We start from the raw sequence: 19,198 nt of genomic DNA, 5'->3' as shown, positions 1-19,198 counted from the left end.
CTATAAAAATATATTAAAAATTATTCCTATTCCATTGTGGCAGGGTGCTACAGCAACCAGTTTTGAATTATTTCAGAATAAGAAGCATCTTGGTTGCGAAATTATCCAATGTCAATGATGTGTTTCACCCTTTTTAAGCAGCATCATATTGTCTATAAAAACAAGAAACCAAGCAATTAGTAACAGAGGATTGGGCATAGTCCTATCTTGCATGACTATGAGGGCAAAATGAACTGAAAGTAATAGAAACTTAAGTAAAATTAGCTGGATATGAAACCCATCCTTCATATAGCCATATAAAATGGGAAATGGGTGCAACAGTAACTGGATATGTAATCAGTCAAAAAAAAAAAAAAAAAAAAAAAAAAAAAAAATAATTTGCAAGGTGGACCTAGTTAAAAGAAAACGCCAATATATCATGAAAAAGGTTCAGAAAGGTGGTTGGAAAATTTCATTGTAAGCATACGCTGTGCAAGCATTCTAAGTTTAGCTCTGTATGACAGTTTTAATGAGATATTTGGATTTGCTATTTTAAATCATCATTTTATCTAATTATTATTTATACGTTAATGTGCTTTCAGTTTAATGTAGTTGCATTGGTTTTCTTATATGTATCTTAAGTTATTAGGTTACCATAGTTTTCATATTTCAAAAATAGGACTTACGCTGATCATGCTCACCACTTGGTCGAGTCTTGCCACACTAAATTTGGGGGAGGGGACCAAATGGCGAGGTCATCGATCCTTTCGGATTAGGTAAGAAAGGGGAAGGAAGTTGGATGTGCCCTTTCAAAGAAACCATCCCGGCATTTGCCTAGAGCAATTCAGGGAAATCGTGGAAACCCTAAATCAGGATGACCGAATGTGGGTTTGAATCACCATCTTCCCAAATGCGAGACCAGTGTGCTAACCACTGTGCCACCTCACTTGGTCACAGTTTTTGTATCTTGTTCTGTCACAATAGTATTTGTGTGCGCGCCAAAAGGACTATGTGCTCCGTGTGGCTCATAGCGTATTTAGTTTTGCATGAGTGACCCTATTTTGTACTACTATGGTAGTGTCAGCTAGTGTGTTCAAGGTAACCTGCGATAGTTGATGAAACCTGCACCTTATTGGTGGTATACAGGCTTTTTTCTTTTCTTTTAACTAAGCCCACCTTGCATTTTATATGCTTTTACGACAGATGGATTACATATCCAGGTACTGTTGCATCCATTTTTCATTTTATACGGCTACACAATGAATGGGTTTCATATCCAGCTACTTTTACATAAGTTTCTATCACTTTCAGTTCATTTTACCAGTGTATTTGTCCAAGATAGTACCACACCCCTTCCTTTGGTACTAACTGATTGGTTTCTCGTTTTTATAGACAATCTGATGATGTTCCAAAAGGGAGAAACATGTCATTGACATTGAATAATTTCCCAGTCAAGACTGTTTTTATTCTGAAACAATATAGTAATAAATTATATAAAAATATCAGAGACATAGTAGCAGTACTAGTAATAGCAGCAGTAGTTGTTATGATCATGCGAAACACCCATCTAAAGTGAAGATTAAAACTCACCTGCTCACATAGCCTTCAAAACAGAGTGTTGGTGTTTGTTCAGACCGTAACACCGGAGTCCATTTGTTCAGTTCAGTTACCTTCATCTGGAAAGGAAGCAGTCTATCATTCTTCTTTTCCAGTCATATAAACCTCAAAATTATATACTGCAATAATCTGAATTTTGCAATCTGATTTGATTTAATTCAGCAGGTTCCTTTGGACTGTATATGTCAAAGCAACTTGATCTTGAAATGATTGCAATAGAATATACAATAAAAATATGGCACAGTGGTCACTTTAGTGAACAACTCTTGTGTAGAGTACAAATATTGTGCCAAAAGGAATATATTTACCTGAAAACTTCTGTTTGTACAGTTTAAAGTGTCCCAAGCAATAATAACAGTGCTCTATAACACTGCAGCTATTTAAACACAACACAGAACAGATTAACAGAAGTGCTGCAATTTGTAAACAGAGATTCACTTAGTCAGTGAGTCAAACAGTCACTTGGAGGTGCTTTTTCCATTCCAATGGAAAATGTTACAAGACAAACACAGTGCTTCACAGTAAGGATTACTGTTAAAATTCTGGAAGTACACACTTTAAGAATTATCAAGCAACATGTTGCTGTATGTGACAGTAACAGTGACAGTGACAGTGAGTCATGGCAAATGTATCCAGGAGGAGGTGGCATCATACTTCAACAGCAGTATATATTAAGAATTACGGTCACATGTCAGAAAAGTAATTATATTTTCTATTATAATTTAACAAAAAGTGCAGTGTGATATATTTACTCTTTCTGTCCAAAAGGAATGTTCAAAATTTAGGGATATGACAGGAATGATCACTTGAAACAGGAAAGTCTCACAGACATCGGCTCTAAAAAGCATACCTTAAGAGTTACAAGGACATCATCTTCGATGCTGTGAAATAAATCTCTTCTACTGCTAGCTCTTTGCTTTCCACATTTTGGAAGGAGGTAATGTGGACCAAAACAAAACAGAAATGTCTAGCACACATTAGCTCTTAAGTACATACCTTAAGAGCTATGAGCATTCTTCACAACTGTGAAACACCCCCTTCTATTGAACAAGTGCTCATAACTCTTAAGGTATGCATTTCAGAGCCCATATTTACTTATCTTTTTTTGGTTCAAATGATTGTTTCTGTCATGTGAATGAATACTGACCATTCCTCCTGGGGCAACCAGTATTTGGGGTACCCTGTCTTAGTCTAGGTGGGTAGATAAGTGTGGGCAGGTAACTCAGGCCCTCGGTTGAGATGGTCCCACCTGTTGAGAGGATGCATCTCAAAACTTAGCTTTTTCCTTCCTTCTGATGAAACATACAAGTTCCAAGAGCAAGACTAAATATATTTTCTTCTTCTAAATATTTTAATCAGCAGTACCAGGAATTCACCTCTTGAACGTATTCTTCTGTCTATTATGAATATTTATTTTTTTCACACACACGCACGCACACACACACACACACACACACACACACACACACAGAGAGAGAGAGAGAGAGAGAGAGAGAGAGCTAAGTGTTGTGACTCGCCGATCAATCATTCAAAGTGCCGCCGCACAATTATGCGCGTCCTCTACATGCAGCACTGTCTGCCAGATATGCAGCAGCCGCGCTACCTAAGCGGCCAGCCAGCCAGTGGCCGCTAGACTTGGACTCAGTGCTAATTTGAATGTTACCGTGTTCACATGTTTTTCTTGGTCAACTTGCTCTGTGACTTACACGTGTCGTGTCGTTTTGAAATATATGTGTTTAACTTGACGTTATAACAATTGGCAATGAGGTAGTGGATTTTTCCTTTTCATTGTTGACCAACAGGTTTCCATGGCTACTTTAGAGCAACTATTGCAAGGTCTCATTGAACAACAAACACTTCTCACATCGGCGGTTCACGATTTCGTCGCGGCATCCAATGAGGGTCATTTCTCGTTGTCCTCTATACCTCCTTTTCCTCCTTACGACGAGACGGCGGAAGACTGGTTTGATTACGAAAAACATCTTCGACAGCACTTCTTGGCATTTCATGTCACGGACGAACAAACATGTATGTCTCTGTTCCTTTCATGGATTTCACTTCAAATGTATCGATTGTTGTCACAATTGGCTCCTTTGAAAGATCCTGCGTCTTTGTCTTTTGCTGAAATGTGCTCACCTCTGTCAGTATATTTTCATAAGCAAATGCATGTGGTAGCCTCTCGTGTTGCCTTTTATCGTTGTCAAAAACAACCGAATCAATCCTATCGCGCTTGGGCTGCTGAACTTCATGGCCTCTATTGAAAGTGTCAATTTGTTACTGACGTTTACAAAGAATCCTACGTGGATTCCATGGTATGGGTTGCTATTACCTGGTCGGCGCCCGACAAAGAAGTGGGGCAACGTGCCCTTCAGTTGGCAAATCCGACTCTAGAGAAAGTCCTATCCATCGCGCAGTCTTTTGAAATTTCTCACACCGCTGGAGCGCAAATAGAGGCATGGGGCAACGTCGGGGACATACAACCTCTGTGCGCTGTTGACGACGCGTGTGGCGTGTCCTCGCCGGCCGACGTGGCCGCAGTACGCTCCCATGCGCAGTCTCGGCCTAACCGTAAACAACCCTCGCAGAAACTGTAGCAAAGCCCCCAGCAACTTCCTTCATGTCCGCGGTGTTTTACGAAACATTCATGCAAGGATTGTCCCCAACGTTGGGCCGTGTGTCATAATTGCAAAAAGAAGGGTCATGTGTCTTCCGTTTGCAAATCCGACCGCATACATGATGTTCATGACCGTGACGCTGATTCTGCTTCAGTGTTGTCTGTCAATTGCACTTCTTCCCTTTCAGGGAAATTATTCCTCACTGTCCAAATCCTTGGTCGAGATGTTCGCATGCAAGTGGATACCGGTTCTGCTGCCACTATAATTAATTCTCAGACGTATCTTCAGCTGGGTTCTCCACTCCTGTCCCCTGTCACTCGGCAATTACGGACGTACAATAAACAGAAGATATCTCTCTTGGGACAGTTTAATGCTGAGGTATCTTACAAATCCGTCGTTCACACTGTTCCCATATTTGTGGTCGACCAGAGCAATGCAGAAAATCTTTTTGGTTTCGATGCCTTTCGCGTTTTTGGGTTCTCCATAGATGACTCTGTCAATAATGTCTCTGACGCTATTCCTTATGCTCAATTGGATTCCTTGTCGACGACATTTTAGTCCCTTTTTTCTCCTGGGTTAGGCCGTGCAAACGACTTTGAAGCTCATATCACACTCAAACCCACTGCTCGGCCTAAGTTATTTCAGGCTCGGCCCATTTCTGTGGCCCTTCGTGATCGGGTAAAACAGGAGTTGGATCGTCTCACTACTTCAGGGGTCTTGCTTCCTGTCACTTCCAGTGAGTGGTCCTCTCCTGTCGTTGTTGTCGCTAAGCCCAATGGTGATATTCGTCTCTGTGGCGATTTCAAAGCCACTGTAAATGCTCAATGCCTCATCGACACTTACCCAATGCCCCGTCCTGAAGAACTGTTCACTAAACTCGCTGGAGGACAGTATTTTTCTAAAATTGACCTGTCAGAAGCTTATCATCAACTTCCTCTCGACGCTGCTTCCCGGCTGTTTCTGGTCCTTAACACGCCTTTCGGCCTCTATCAATACCAACGCTTGCCATTTGGGGTTGCTAGCGCCCCTGCTCTCTTTCAGCGATTCTTGGAACAATTATTGCTCCCTGTCCCCGGGTGTATCAATTACATGGACGACATTGTTGTCACTGGCTCCACCACTGAAGAACATCTTCAAAATCTCCGCACACTTTTTAATGTCTTACAGACTGCCGGTCTTAAGTGTAATCTTCAGAAATCACAATTTTTTCAGGCATCTATCAAGTACTTGGGGTTTCACCTATCTCGGGATGGTATTCGTCCGTTTCAGCAAACTGTAGCTGCGATCGATACCCTTCCTCGCCCTACATCTGTTAAGGAACTGCAGGGCTTCTTGGGGAAAACAGCATACTATCACAAGTTTTTACCGTCTGCTGCTTCGATGGCTCAGCCGTTGCATCGCCTGTTGCATAAAAACGTGCCTTTTCACTGGTCCGTGTCATGCGATGCGGCTTTCCAAAAATTGAAGACTATGCTGAAACAGGCCCCATGCCTGGCTACTTATCGACCTGGCCAACATCTTGTTCTTGCCACGGACGCCTCTCAATACGGGGTTGGTGCAGTCCTTGCGCACCATTTTTCTGACGGTTCTGAACAACCCATTGCCTATGCCTCCAAAACGCTCACGGATGCCCAACAAAAGTATTCTCAAATTGAAAAAGGAGCTTTGGCCATTATTTATGCTCTTCATAAGTTTGGTGTTTTTCTCAATGGATCAAAATTTCATCTTGTTACGGATCACAAACCACTTGTTTCCTTGTTTCATCCATCAAAGTCACTTCCCGACAAGGCTGCACACCGCTTCCAGCGTTGGGCTCTTTACTTGTCCTGTTTCAATTATGAGATTCATTTCCGGCCGATGGCTCAACATGCGAATGCTGATGCACTGTGTCGCCTTCCCATGGGTCCTGATCTGGAATTCGATAGGGACGAACTTTTGTGTTTCCACCTGGATGTTGCTAAGCAGCGGGTTGTGGACGGGTGCCCCATCACTGGGGACAGGCTGGCGGCTGCTATGGGTTCTGACCCTACCCTCTCCCGGGTTTTACGCTGTATTCAGAAGGGTTGGCCAGATCGCCCGTCCGCTAAGACTTCTGATCCGTTGCAGAACTACTACACTTTGCGCTACCGCCTCACGGCTAGGGATGGTGTTATCTCCTCTCCACTGACAATGCTTCGCCGCGTGTTGTGGTCCCTGCGTCTTTGCGTGCTTCGGTCTTGCGCCTCCTTCACCAGGGGCACTGGGGTGTGTCTCGCACAAAATCTCTGGCGCACCGTCATGTGTACTAGCCTGGCATCAACTCTGAAATAGCACACATGGTCGCTGCCTGCGGCCCTTGTGCGTCACAGGCTGCCGCCCCGAAGTCATCTTTGTCACTGTGGCCTTTGCCTGAGACGTCCTGGGAGTGCATTCATGCTGACTTCGCGGGACCTTTTTTAGGTACTTATTGGCTACTCGTAATTGATGCCTACTCTAACTTTCCTTTCATTGTCCGTTGCATGTCGCCTACCACCGCAGCAACCACAAGTGCTCTCGCCCGCATTTTTTCTTTGGAAGGCTTTCCCTCTACTCTTGTTACTGATAATGGTCCGCAATTTGCCTCTTCCGAATTTGCGGATTTTTGTGCTCGTCACGGCGTTATGCATGTCACAGCCCCTTCGTTCTGATCACAATCCAACGGTGAGGCTGAACGACTGGTCCGCACATTTAAGGCTCAGACGCAGAAACTCCTGACTTCTTCTGCTGCTGAGGATGCGCTTCTCCTATTGCTGGCTTCTTACCGTTTCACCCCCATGGGCGACGACAGCCCAGCTGAGCTCTTACATGGTCGACAGCCCTGCACGCTACTTCATCTTCTGCGGCCTTCCACCGACCGGCCGCAGGTGCATTCGCTTGGCCGGTTCATCGCCGACGACATTGTATGGGTACGGGGATATGGCAGGCAGCCAAAATGGGGTCCTGGCCGCATCTTACAACACCGTGGCCAACACCTGTATGAAATCCAGACGGACACGGGTGTTGCAGTGCGTCATTCGGACCACCTTCGGCCTCGTGTTCCAACAATGCCTGTTCCGAATGCCACTCCACCACCTTTGGCTCTACCTGACGCTCGGGAACTTGGCATCTCTCATTACTCACAACGCAGCCCTCTCACCGTCATCTCGGTGCCAGCACAAGAACGGACACCACCAGGAGACGTGCCCATGCAGGAACCAAATGACCATCATATGTCGGAGCAACTCTACTTGCCTCCTTCTCCTACAGATGCCGACACATCGCCCATGTCTCCTGTTATATCAACTGGACTTGCCGCAGCAGGCAGATTGGTGTATGGGGCCCCAGCTGATTCGACCCCTCCATCTTTATGCCCAGTCAAACAACGCCTATGGATGTTAGCAATCTACAGACCACATCCATGAAGACCAGTGCAAAAATTTCAAAGGGGGGAAAAGTGTTGTGACTCGCCGATCATTCAAAGTGCCGCCGCGCAATTATGCGCGTCCTCTACATGCGGCGCTGTCTGCCAGATAAGCAGCAGCCGCGCCACCTAAGCAGACAGCCAGCCAGCGGCCGCTAGACTTGGACTCAGTGCTAATTTGAACGTTACCGTGTTCACATGTTTTGCTTGGTCAACCTGCTCTGTGACTTACACGTGTCGTGTCGTTTTGAAATATATGTGTTTAACTTGACGTTATAACACTAATAATATAACAAAAGAAGAGAAAAAGTTTTGAATCCTACTGTTTACTTTCCTGAGTAACCATTTTCAAAAGATTTCGTAAAAACGCAAAAGGAAGACAAATTAAAATAATATCCACAAATGACTATTCATCTACAGCTACTAGGTCTACAACTTTGCTTCCGCCGTTTTTTCTCAAAGTTCGGGGCTTTATTGTGAAAAACTTACAAAAAAATTATGATTCATAGTATTGCCCATCGCTGGCCACTACATTCTCCCATCTTTCAGAAATCATACGAATTCTATGGCAGAAGAACTGGGTGTCTTTTGTGGGGATCCATGAATCAATTCAATTTTGCTCTTGTTCATATGATCAGAAGTGCTGGTCAGCCAGACTGTATGCCATTGATCAAAAAAGGTAGTAGTCAGAGAGAGCAACGTATGGAGAATACGGCGGGAGGGATAGGACTTCTCATTTCAATGTTTCCACGTATATTTTGACAGGTTTTGTGACATGGGGTCGAGCACTGACCTGCTGCAAAATTACCTTTACATGTCTATTGCTGTATTGTGGCCATTTGTGTTTCAGTGCTGGGCTCGAACGCATCAGCTGCTGTTGATAATGATGTCCTGTGGCTGTCTTTGTCTGTTTCAGTAGCTATGAAAATGTTCTGTCTTCCCCCGCCATGCCGGTCTTCGACATCAAAATCACCATTCTTAAGACATTGAAAACATTCTCTGCACTTTCTTCCACTAACAGTACCCTCACCATTGGTCTCACCCAGCATTTTAAGAGCCACAGCCATAGATTTCTTCATGTTAAAGCAGAAAATTAAAACTTCCCGCAAATGGCGAGAAATGGGTACGTAAGTTGATGTACTTAATCGAGAATAACCTTATGATGCAATCACAAATCGACTAATACTTTTGTGGAATTATGTTTACAGATGGCTAAGCTTATTGTATTACACCTATGACCAACCACCAGAACCCCACTTGCCACTACTGCCATCTATTGCAAAACGGCGGAAACAAAGTTGTAGACCTAATATATTCTGTAAACCACTGAGAAGTACATGAAAAAATGTATGTCCCACTGCACCATTTATTAGGGCTTTTTCCCTGTTCCATTCACTTATAGAGGGACTGCACCAGTTATTACTGTTTTTTCCCCATTCATGTATGAAGTGTGGTAAGAAAGATTGTTTAAATGCCTCTGTTAGAGCTGTATTTAATCTAATCTTGTCCTCAGAATTCCAACAAGAGTGATACGTAGCATTGGCATAAAGTTTAGTGGTTCATACTGTGTGTTGTTTGTGTGTTTAGCACACAGTATTCAATTTTTTGGGAAGCAGGATGGTAGAGACAACATTTTTGGATGACATTATGCACTGTCAGATTAGAGGCAAAGCCAGTCTCCTTTAGGTAGGCCATAAGTTGAACTTCGTCCATAGCATTATTTTATGATTGTTGAGACCATAGAAGTGCAAGTGGAAGCCATGAAAATAGTCCTTAGACAGAGCACCCCAGCACTACAGACCTGATGTGACACATCAACACTACAGACCAGATTTGACACATCACCACACAGGCCCAATACGAGCAGACACACAACTGAACACCTGACACTTCCCATGAAGCAGATGGAACACAGGTGGCACAGAGTGCAGATAGAGTGCTGGACATGGCGCAAATCAAAAACACAGCACCTAGCACCACCCATGCTTAAATACTGGTCTCGATCCACCCAAGGACTAGTCTCAGGGAGCAGCTAAATATGACAGTGAGATACGCCATTGATGCAAACAACCAGCAGAAGATACAAATATTAAACATGTCAACATATTGCCCGGAAAACCTGAAGAATCACAATATTACTACATATTAACAAAGGCATTGCATGAGATTCGTGTGGAGAAATAGAATAGCTATGAGAATGTGACATCTACCATAGAAGGTTCAGTGACGAGAAATGAACTGCTGTGTTCATACATGCCACAGGCTACAGTCTGTGCCAAACCACCTTTTATCTAGGGCCAACAAATGTAATGTTGGCTGAATGACAGAGAACATCAACCACGATACATTTACTGGAGAATCACATCATAAATATTAAAATAAGCATTATAACAAAATCAATTCTGTAACTTAGGATTGTCTGATTCTTTTCTTTTGGTGGTATAAATTTCTGGCTTTTCGAGTACATCAAGACGCTGCCCCATATTTGCTCTGTGCAATATTTCAATGTTATTGTCAATGCTAGTGATTTTATTGTTATACATTGCCAATTGTGCTGCTACTACAGTTTTACTTTGTGTAGGAGTATGTTAACTGAAGCAAGTTTTAAATGTTCAAACCGTCTGTCCAATATAGTTGGTGTGACATTCGCACATGTTATCTTATACACACTGGAGTGTAAATACTTATTCTTTCCCTATGAGGTCCTACGACAAACCCTGTGCCTGAACATATTTTCTGTTTTAAAGGCAATATTTAAAATTGATTTGTGTAGGGACCTTTCAATTTTATCAAAGTTTTGATACAATATGTCAAACTGACAATAAGTAGTTTCTTTCTCAATTTGAGTTCGCGTTGCCTACATTTTAACTTGTTGTACATACATGCAACTGTAGAGCTATTGCATCCATTTGTTCCTACAACCTGCTTCAATATTTCAATTTCCTTATTGATCTAGTACTGGACTAAATGCAATCAAAAAAGTCTTCACAATGCTGAATGAAAACAGGCTTCCTTGTACTTTTTGAGATGGCATGATTATGCATGGATTATGATATTGGTGCAATTCAGTTTCCTAGTGTGTGCTTACCATTAGCTTTTGGAGTGGCAAATGAGGATGTTATCACGATCTATTTCTAAAGTAAATTGGATTTTATGATGCTTCCCTTATCAGCTTCAATAATAATAGCTTGTTCTTTTTTAAGTCTGTCATTTACATTTTCTAAAATTGCTTACTTCTTTTTTTTATTTGCATTTAACTAAGGAAGAATCATTATTGAATAATGGGTTGAATACAACTTGAAACCCATGTTTTTCAGTAAAGTGGAAAAAGAAACAATTGTTCAGGTAAAAGCTTCATGTGACATTGATAAACTTAATAGATTTGAATAGCACAATGTGGATACAAAAATTAAGAATTTTTTGGAGCTTGAAAGAGCATCTTCAAATAAAAAGTACTTCACAGAAAATGGTGTAAAGAAGGTAACCAAACACCTGCCAAGAAAGTTTCAAGCTGTAATAAGAAAGCAAACAGATGACTCAGTCTTCGTATATCCATAATTGAAATGGACGATTTGGGACGTCAGCTAGTATAATATATGTTGAAAACGACAAAATTCCTCCAGCTGTATTAAGGTGTTGGTTTTATTGGCGACTAGTTTCGATGTTGTTACATCATCATCTTCAGGCCCATACTTGTTGACAGCAACCGTATGTGTCTAACACTAGTAGTCAGTGGTAAGATAGGGGTGTTCCATGCATCGAAACTAGTCGCCAATAAAACCAACACCTTAATACAGCTGGAGGAATTTCATCATTTTTTAACACAGATGACTCAGTGTTTCTCTTCTTAGATGTAGCAAAGAACTATTTAAAATTATGAATCCACCCATCCCAAAATTATGAGCTCAAATTAAGCTGCATAAAAATGATAACAGTATTCATACTATCATGAATAATATCAGCTGTATCAAATTAAATGACATGATATTAGCTTTACAACATGTTAAAAATTTGTAAACAGGGTGAATCAGGAGAAAAGGTACATACTTTGATATTACTGATTCTGAACAAAAAAAAATGTCACACCAACATAAGACTTGTTATTAACAGTTTCTGAGGAAACTAAGGATAACAATGGGGAACAGGACAAATGAAACACTGTGATCTAATGTATTTAATTGGATACATTTCCTCACAAAAGATATTCAAAAAGTCCACTGCTGACCACACTGCATTTTGCGGCTCTTGTAGACAGCTGCTGTACTGCTGATCCGAGCTCATTACTATAGTCCTTTACTTGAGGACATTCATGTAAAATATGAGCGAGAGGTTCCTTCTTTCTGTCTACTTTATCCTTGTAGACTTCACTCTTAAGTTAATCCCACAAACAGTAATCTAATGGAGTAAGATTAGATGACCCCATTGGCCAAGAAATGACTCCACAGTGACCGATCCAAAACTCAGGATACATTTCAATGAGAAGAAGGAAATGCCAATGACATCCAAGATTTTCAAACAGCTCTATGTCAGATAAGGTTAAGAAAAGGGCACATATTCATTTGAAGTTTTCTGTTTGGAATACCAATTACAGAAACCTTTGTGATAATTAAAAATAACTTATTCAAATATAAAAAACTGGTTTAAGAGAAATTATAGAGCTAGTTGAGTTTCTGGAGCTGACACTTTCTTTCATTTTTTTAAATTGTTGTGTAACAAGTTTTTTCCATCTTTTCCTCGCTATCAGATGAAAGATGTTCACGTAAAAGCTTCGTAAAGATAGTTAGCATCTACAAAATGAAATACAATAAATAAAGAAATTTTCACTGTGCACACTTCTGTTTTGGTTTGTGCAGAGACGACGGGAGAAGTGTGAGCACAGGACATTGGCAAGGCACAATGCTGTCAAGATTCTCCACTTGACATGAAGGTGGCGTCTCTACTTTGGTGCTGCGGCTTGGTGGTGTTTTACAAAGTGCAGAGCAAGCACCTCTGCTGACAATGTAAACACTAGAGAGAGAAAAAAAAAAAAAGTTGAAAGAAGCTGTGGAGAAAATGTTCTATTCTGAGATTCACTTCTGACACATTGTTCTGAGTAACAAAAGATTTGTCACATGATGTTGCAAGGTTAAATAATACAACAGCCAAATACAGAACAGTTCGTTAGAAGGCAATTATGTCATTTCATAGTGAGTTGTTGTAGATGTGAGCCCTTTTACAGCCCTCAATTCTGTGCATATGCAAATAAAGTCACAAGGTACACAGAGCGGCACTTCATAGCAATAAACAGTTTCCAGGGACTAAGAGAAGGCAACCATAAGAAACTAATTATGGTAAAAGTTACGTAGACAGAGGCGAGCACACGCTGTAGTGCTGCACGGTGTAGTTACAACATTTAAGAAGAAGTAATTCCGCGATTTTGCAAAAACCAAATAAGTGTCAATTATCACAGCAGAAGAAGCAAACAAAATTAGTTGACCACAGTAACCAGGTCAACAACAAGAAATGTTTGTGTGTTTCAATAGACTGAAGAAAAAAAAGAAAAACTGCAACACCAAGGAGGAGTTGTGCAACATAAACGAATGTTGGTAGGCACGTTTCTTGCATCAAAGATGATGTCTATTCAAATTTCATGCCAGTTGCATAACACTGGCACCAGTAGTACCACTATGAGAAAGAAAATCATGGTTGCTATGCTGTAAAGTTCATGAGTGTCAGGTACCTCTGAGATTGGATGTGGTGAGTCGATGGCAGTCAAGAATGTCATTAAGGTGACAAAGACGCCATTATCGACACTTCATTGAGTTTGAACGAGGTCATATACAAGATGCTGGATGTTTCTTCTGCGATTTTGCAGAAATACTTGGCAGGAATGTAGCCATTGTACATGAATGCTGGCTGCAGTGGTTATGACAATGTACGGCGACAAGAAGATCAGACTCTGGACACTCACATGGCATGACTAAGAAGGAAGAACATTGTGTTTGGAGTATGGCTCTGGCACACCATACTGCATCTGCAGCAGCAATTTGACCAGCAGTTGGCATCACAGTGACACGAAGAACTTTTACAAATCTGTTACTTCAAGGATAGTTCTGTGCTGGATGCCCAGTAGTGTGCATTCCACTGACCCCAAAGCACAGCTATCTGCAACTTCAGTGGCGTCAAGTGAGACCTCACTGGAGGGCAGGGCAGAGGTCTGCTGTGTTTCCTGATGAAAGCTGGTTCTGCCTTGGTGGCAGTGCTGGCTGTGCATTGACATGGAGGAGGCCAGTTGAGGGCCTGCAACCAACCTAAATACACTGAACTACATCCGGATTAGGGTGTGGGGTGCAATTTTGTATGACAGCAGGAGCACACTCTTGGTTATCCCATAAACCCAGGCAGAAAATTTTGAACATCAATCTGGTGATTCAACTTGTTGTGCTGCCATTCATGAACAGCAGTACAGAGGATGTTTTACAATAGGGTAACGCTCACCCACATACCACTTTTGTAACCCAACATGCTTTACAGTGTGTCGACATGTTGCCTTGGCCTGCTTGATCGCCAGATCTGTATCCAATCAAGGACATACGGGTCATCAACGGACGACAACTTCGGCATCACACACAACCACCATTAACTGGCCTGTATTGACCAACCGAGTGCAACAGGCATTAATCTCCATCCCACAACTGACATCCAGCACCCATAAAACCCAATACATGCACTTTTGCATGCTTGCATTCAACATTCTGTTGTTACAACAGTTATTAATGTACCGGCATTTCACATTTGCAATGGTTAATTTATCTCACGCTTACATTAACCTGTGGCCTTGTAACATTAAACAGTCAAATATGTCACCTAGACAAATTTATTTTCGAAATTTCAATACTTGACATTAATTTTGTTTTTGTTGGAATTTTTTTCTGTCAGTGTGATTATAGACATGTTAGTCAAGAAACATTACATCAAGGAAATGGAAGATTTTGACATGCTGGTTGCGAGGCTAAGAGGGAAGCAGCAATCTCCAAGAACAACTCTGCGGCAACTGAGCAACAAAACGGCAATGCGCTTTCACTTAGCAGGGTGACAGCCAATCAACTGTCTAGGGCAACTGCTACGCAACGCCTCATCGAGACATCACTTCGCCCATGCATGACACATCAGCAGAGCAGTGCTGCTTGCTGTGCACCCATTATGTTATCTGTAAAAAGCCTGAAGCAGAGATTTTTTTAGTGATTTTTTGTGTGGAAGTGTAGATATACCTTTTTCTAATGTTGTGCAGTGTGTTAAAAACTGTGCAACAATATTTCAGTGCTATTTAATGGGCATTCTGTTGTTATTACTGTATACGTAAATTGGAGGGAAATGTAAAGGCCTTATTTGCTATAATAGAAGAAGTGTCAAACAGTATTAATACCCAAATAGAGTAATTAAAAAATAGTTATAAAACTCAAATGGAGACATTAAAAAGTAGTATTACTACACTTCAAACTCAAAGGGAAGTAATCCAATAGGAATTACCAAATAGTATAAGAGAATTAGTAACACAAATGGAGGAGATATCTAAGAAAAGTAGAGCCTTTAAATGGTAAATTTTCTAATGTAGAAACATTAATATTAAATTTGCCTAAGCTGTTACATACTGAGCTACATAAATCCTCATGTAGTAAATTTTAAAGGGTAAATAACCAAAACTGAGAGACGCACAATCAAATAGAGGCATTAGAACAAATTAAAGATCTTGATGAAAAAAAGCAGTGCCCCAAATACTTTGACTAGTTTGATGGAGCAGCTACAAAAATTAGTTCAACCAAAATTACGAAAGAATGTGGGTCTACTGCTGCTTTCACCAATTCTTTGGGTGATATTGTAGCACACCAGAAGGAATTTTTACAGTTCAAACCAGATGGTGCTGCACATCCCACAGCCTTTTTGAAGTAGTTTAAGGAAATGTTACCTAAGGCTGGGCTGTTACCAATAAAATTAACTTTAATGTTAAACATTTACAAAAGGAAGCAGTAGACTGGAGTTCTAAATACCAGTATTCGTTTAAAGCTTTGTGTCGATTTGAAATATTGTTTAAAAGAGAACTTTTGTGTCCTAATGATGCTACTAAAGTTTGTGATGAAAGGAAGCCTATCTTTGAAAAATATTTATGATACTGACAATCTGAGCTATGAAAGCAGTGAATCTGAAAATTGTATAAGTACATACAGTAACAATAATTTGTGTCTGTGTTTTGATTTTGACAATAATAATTGTGTGTACATTAGAGATTGCTTGAAAGAAGCATTGTGTTATTATTACATAGTTAAGCACGTTGTCATATTGTTTATCACTGACTGAAGGAGAGTTTATAAGTGGTGAACCATGTAGTGTGAATCAGTCATCCTAAGTTATGTAGATGCATGGTACATTCTAGGAAGAATCGTACTAGTTAATGGAAAGATAGATGGGAATGATTTATAATGCATTTATTCTCTCAGTTTGGGAGGAGGTTACAACAGTTAATTTATAGGACATTATGAATCATTATGGATATAGTATACCCCATGTTACCAGTCACAGAGTTGGCAAATGGACGTTTATTTACTTCAGAATTGTTTACAAAAACTTATACAATGTCAGTTGCTTTAATTACTTCCCAGAGGTGAGCTGAGCCATAAATTTATTGATTTATAAATGAAAAGAATTTAGTCAACAAAAGTTTACATGTTTACATAATTTCAAGAATGTTATTAGGTGTACAGTGACAGAGCTTAAACTCTGGTGGTAGTGGTGGTGGTGTTGGAGGAGGAGGAGGAGGAGGAGGAGGAGGAGGAGGAGGAGGAGGAAGGGGGGGGGGCAATAATTTTTTCAGGCACTAAGGTGCTGCAGAGTATTCACTTTATTTGAGTTAAATATTAAATTAATATTAGACAATTTATTTAGATATTTTCAAGGTATCCTTCACAAGGGTCTGCAGCATTATTAGAAATAGAAATGTTAAGAGGTTTTACATTGAACTGAATGATGTTAGCAGATAGTGGAATACAAATACTACTTTTATTTAAGTAAACAGATGCAAAAGTACATCATATAATCATTTATGTTTTGTTTGGCCAAGAAAAAGGACCTTATAACATCAATACAACAAAGAAATTTAAACCCTCAGGAGAATCTGCCACCTTCGGAGATTAGATGGATTTACACAAGCCAGGTTCCAAGTTTCCTCTTCCACTATCCTATTGTCTATCACTTACAACTCTATCTTACTATCCTATCTTAAATTATAAAAGCTAGTTATTTGAACATAAAGAATATATATTATTCACTAATGATTATAAGCTCTACTTGATTACATGAAAAGAAATGCATGTTTTGTACAAGTGATTTTCTACCTCTTCATTTTTCTTATAGCTGTTTCATAGGGAGGTTAGGTAATATAATACGTTACGTATATACTATAATTATTAAACACAGAAGTATTTGAAGGCACCAAGTGTACACACATTTCATAGTGATGAAATATTGCGAGCAACTACTGGCTTCTTTTATACGGGCCAGTTAGTGGTAACCACAATCCATTTTCACTGGTGGAGCCAACGGATACAAGGTAATATACACAAGACATATTGACAAAGACAATATTTCTTTGTGGCAGAGAGAAAATGAGAAAATCACTTGTATTTGGATTATGTATGCATGTTAGTAATGTCAACTGAATCAGGGGTAAAACAGGGTGCTAACACTAGTTCTTACAGTAGAAGGTGACATACTAACATTGAAACAAAAATAAAACAGCATGGAACATAAACTGTTCTGCAAGTCCGCAGTAGGCAGGATTCACGTTGGGTGTGATGGAGAGTGTCAGTGATTTGTTAATTCTAATTATCTCCTGGCAGACAGAGTGCACTGGTGTATGAAACATTAATGTGCGTATAAAAAACAGCAATTATGGATTAATTAGATCTTTTAATGTAAGAAGGAAAAACTGAACTATTAACTAGATATTTAATATACTGTAATAATAAAAAAGGTAAAGCAGAGGTCACCAGCAAATGTAGAAATATTCTCGACAGTGAGAAGCCACCTTATTACATATATGGAGGCAGGGGTGGGGGTGGGGGAGGGGAGGGATGGGGGTACTGGTTTAAAAGACTGGAGAATAGAGGATGTTGTCACTCACGGAGACCTGTCATTTGGTAAAGATTTTTAGTGTTGGCGGAAGGTGACTGATTCAATTATTCAAAAATATAAACATAACATTTTAATAACAATAAATAAACTAGGGGTAAATAGCCTTTGCCAATGTACATAAGAATATTATGAAAGAATCTAGAAGCAACAATTTAAAATAATGGGGTAAAATCATTAGGATGTGGGGAAACTTCATCATTGCAAGTTATAGAAGTAAGGGTTATAAACTGAGCATATAATTTCAAATTTTTTAAAGATAGGTTGACTCAATTTTACGTATGTATTGGAAAGAAAAGTGATCGATGAACACTGAGAAGGGATGGCCTAATTCTTGGTCAGGGGAGTACATGGAAGGAATGACCTGTACTGTTTTGTTTATGTAGAATGATAAGGTGTGCGTGAAGTTGCTCCCTGGCAGTTGCAATGGACTTGGTGTGGCAGTTTCGCAGCAGCACTACTTCAACTAATAATGTAACACAATTTTATAAATGTCTCTATGGCAACATCTCAGTGTTGTCAGAGCTCTACAGACAACTACTGTTTTCATCATCAGCTGTTAGTGCTTTGCAGCTGAAAGCTGGCAACAGCGCTGCAAGTAGTGAGGGATCTTCTTTGACTGTCTCGACTATAAGAAGCTGTAACGTGAAGTCATGCTGATGAAGTATTTTCCAAAGTAGTCAAAAGCATATCGATTTACCTTGACAATGAGTGAGTCTTTGAATTTTCATTTCCTTACATGCTGACTTATGAAAAATGTGAGATTTGAAATTGAGGAAAATAGTGCAGAGTGAAATGTCAGTATGTATCTCCTTATGGGAAATAAAGAATTAAACCTTGTCCATCTTAATAAACTAGAGGACCTGGTGATGTGGTGTGTATCGATTGAGAAACAGTGTCAAGCTAACTGTCTTCGAGCAAAATTAATGAACTGATGATCGGGTCTGATCAAATAGAACAAATCTCCTCTGCATTTACTTTCTATTATAAAAAGCTAACTATGTAAGTACACAGTAGTTTATGGCTACAGTAGTTTTAAAAAAAAAGAGAGAGAAGATAGGGAAACATGCTTAGAAAAAAGTCACTTTATCCTTTAAGTAAGTAAGCATAAATAAGTGATAAAGACACAACCAACAGGGAGATGAAATTGTGCTTATGCTTAAAAAGTCAAAATGCAAAGTAATTGACTTATGACATAAGATCATACATGCTCCACTGTGAGAAGAAATCAAACCGAGTTCAGTCTCATGAAATATTAATAATTTATCATAGCTGAAAGTTATAAAAAAACTATGATCAGTTAAGCAAATTATTTTACAAGACATATTTCATTTTCTTCTCAATCAGATGAAAGATATTTGTGTCAAAACATTGTTTAGGTAGTTAGCATATAGAGAATTTCCAT

General features: G+C 40.0%; 1 protein-coding gene across 3 annotated transcripts in view; it reads right to left on the bottom strand.

The window, feature by feature from the left end:
- LOC124794860 overlaps window positions 1-19,198 on the bottom strand; it is a 251,714-nt gene that overhangs the window by 195,840 nt on the left and 36,676 nt on the right. For all 3 annotated transcript variants that reach the window (XM_047258530.1, XM_047258532.1, XM_047258531.1), the window contains one exon: window positions 1,570-1,655. In XM_047258530.1, coding sequence (XP_047114486.1) covers window positions 1,570-1,655 — 86 coding nt within the window. The remainder of the gene's footprint in view (window positions 1-1,569; window positions 1,656-19,198) is intronic.

Source organism: Schistocerca piceifrons, chromosome 4 (assembly GCF_021461385.2).
Source record: "Schistocerca piceifrons isolate TAMUIC-IGC-003096 chromosome 4, iqSchPice1.1, whole genome shotgun sequence".
In the NCBI taxonomy this organism is placed as follows: Eukaryota; Metazoa; Arthropoda; class Insecta; order Orthoptera; family Acrididae; genus Schistocerca; species Schistocerca piceifrons.
The sequence above is the reverse complement of the archived record's forward strand: the minus strand, read 5'-3'. Positions and strand labels throughout refer to the sequence as shown.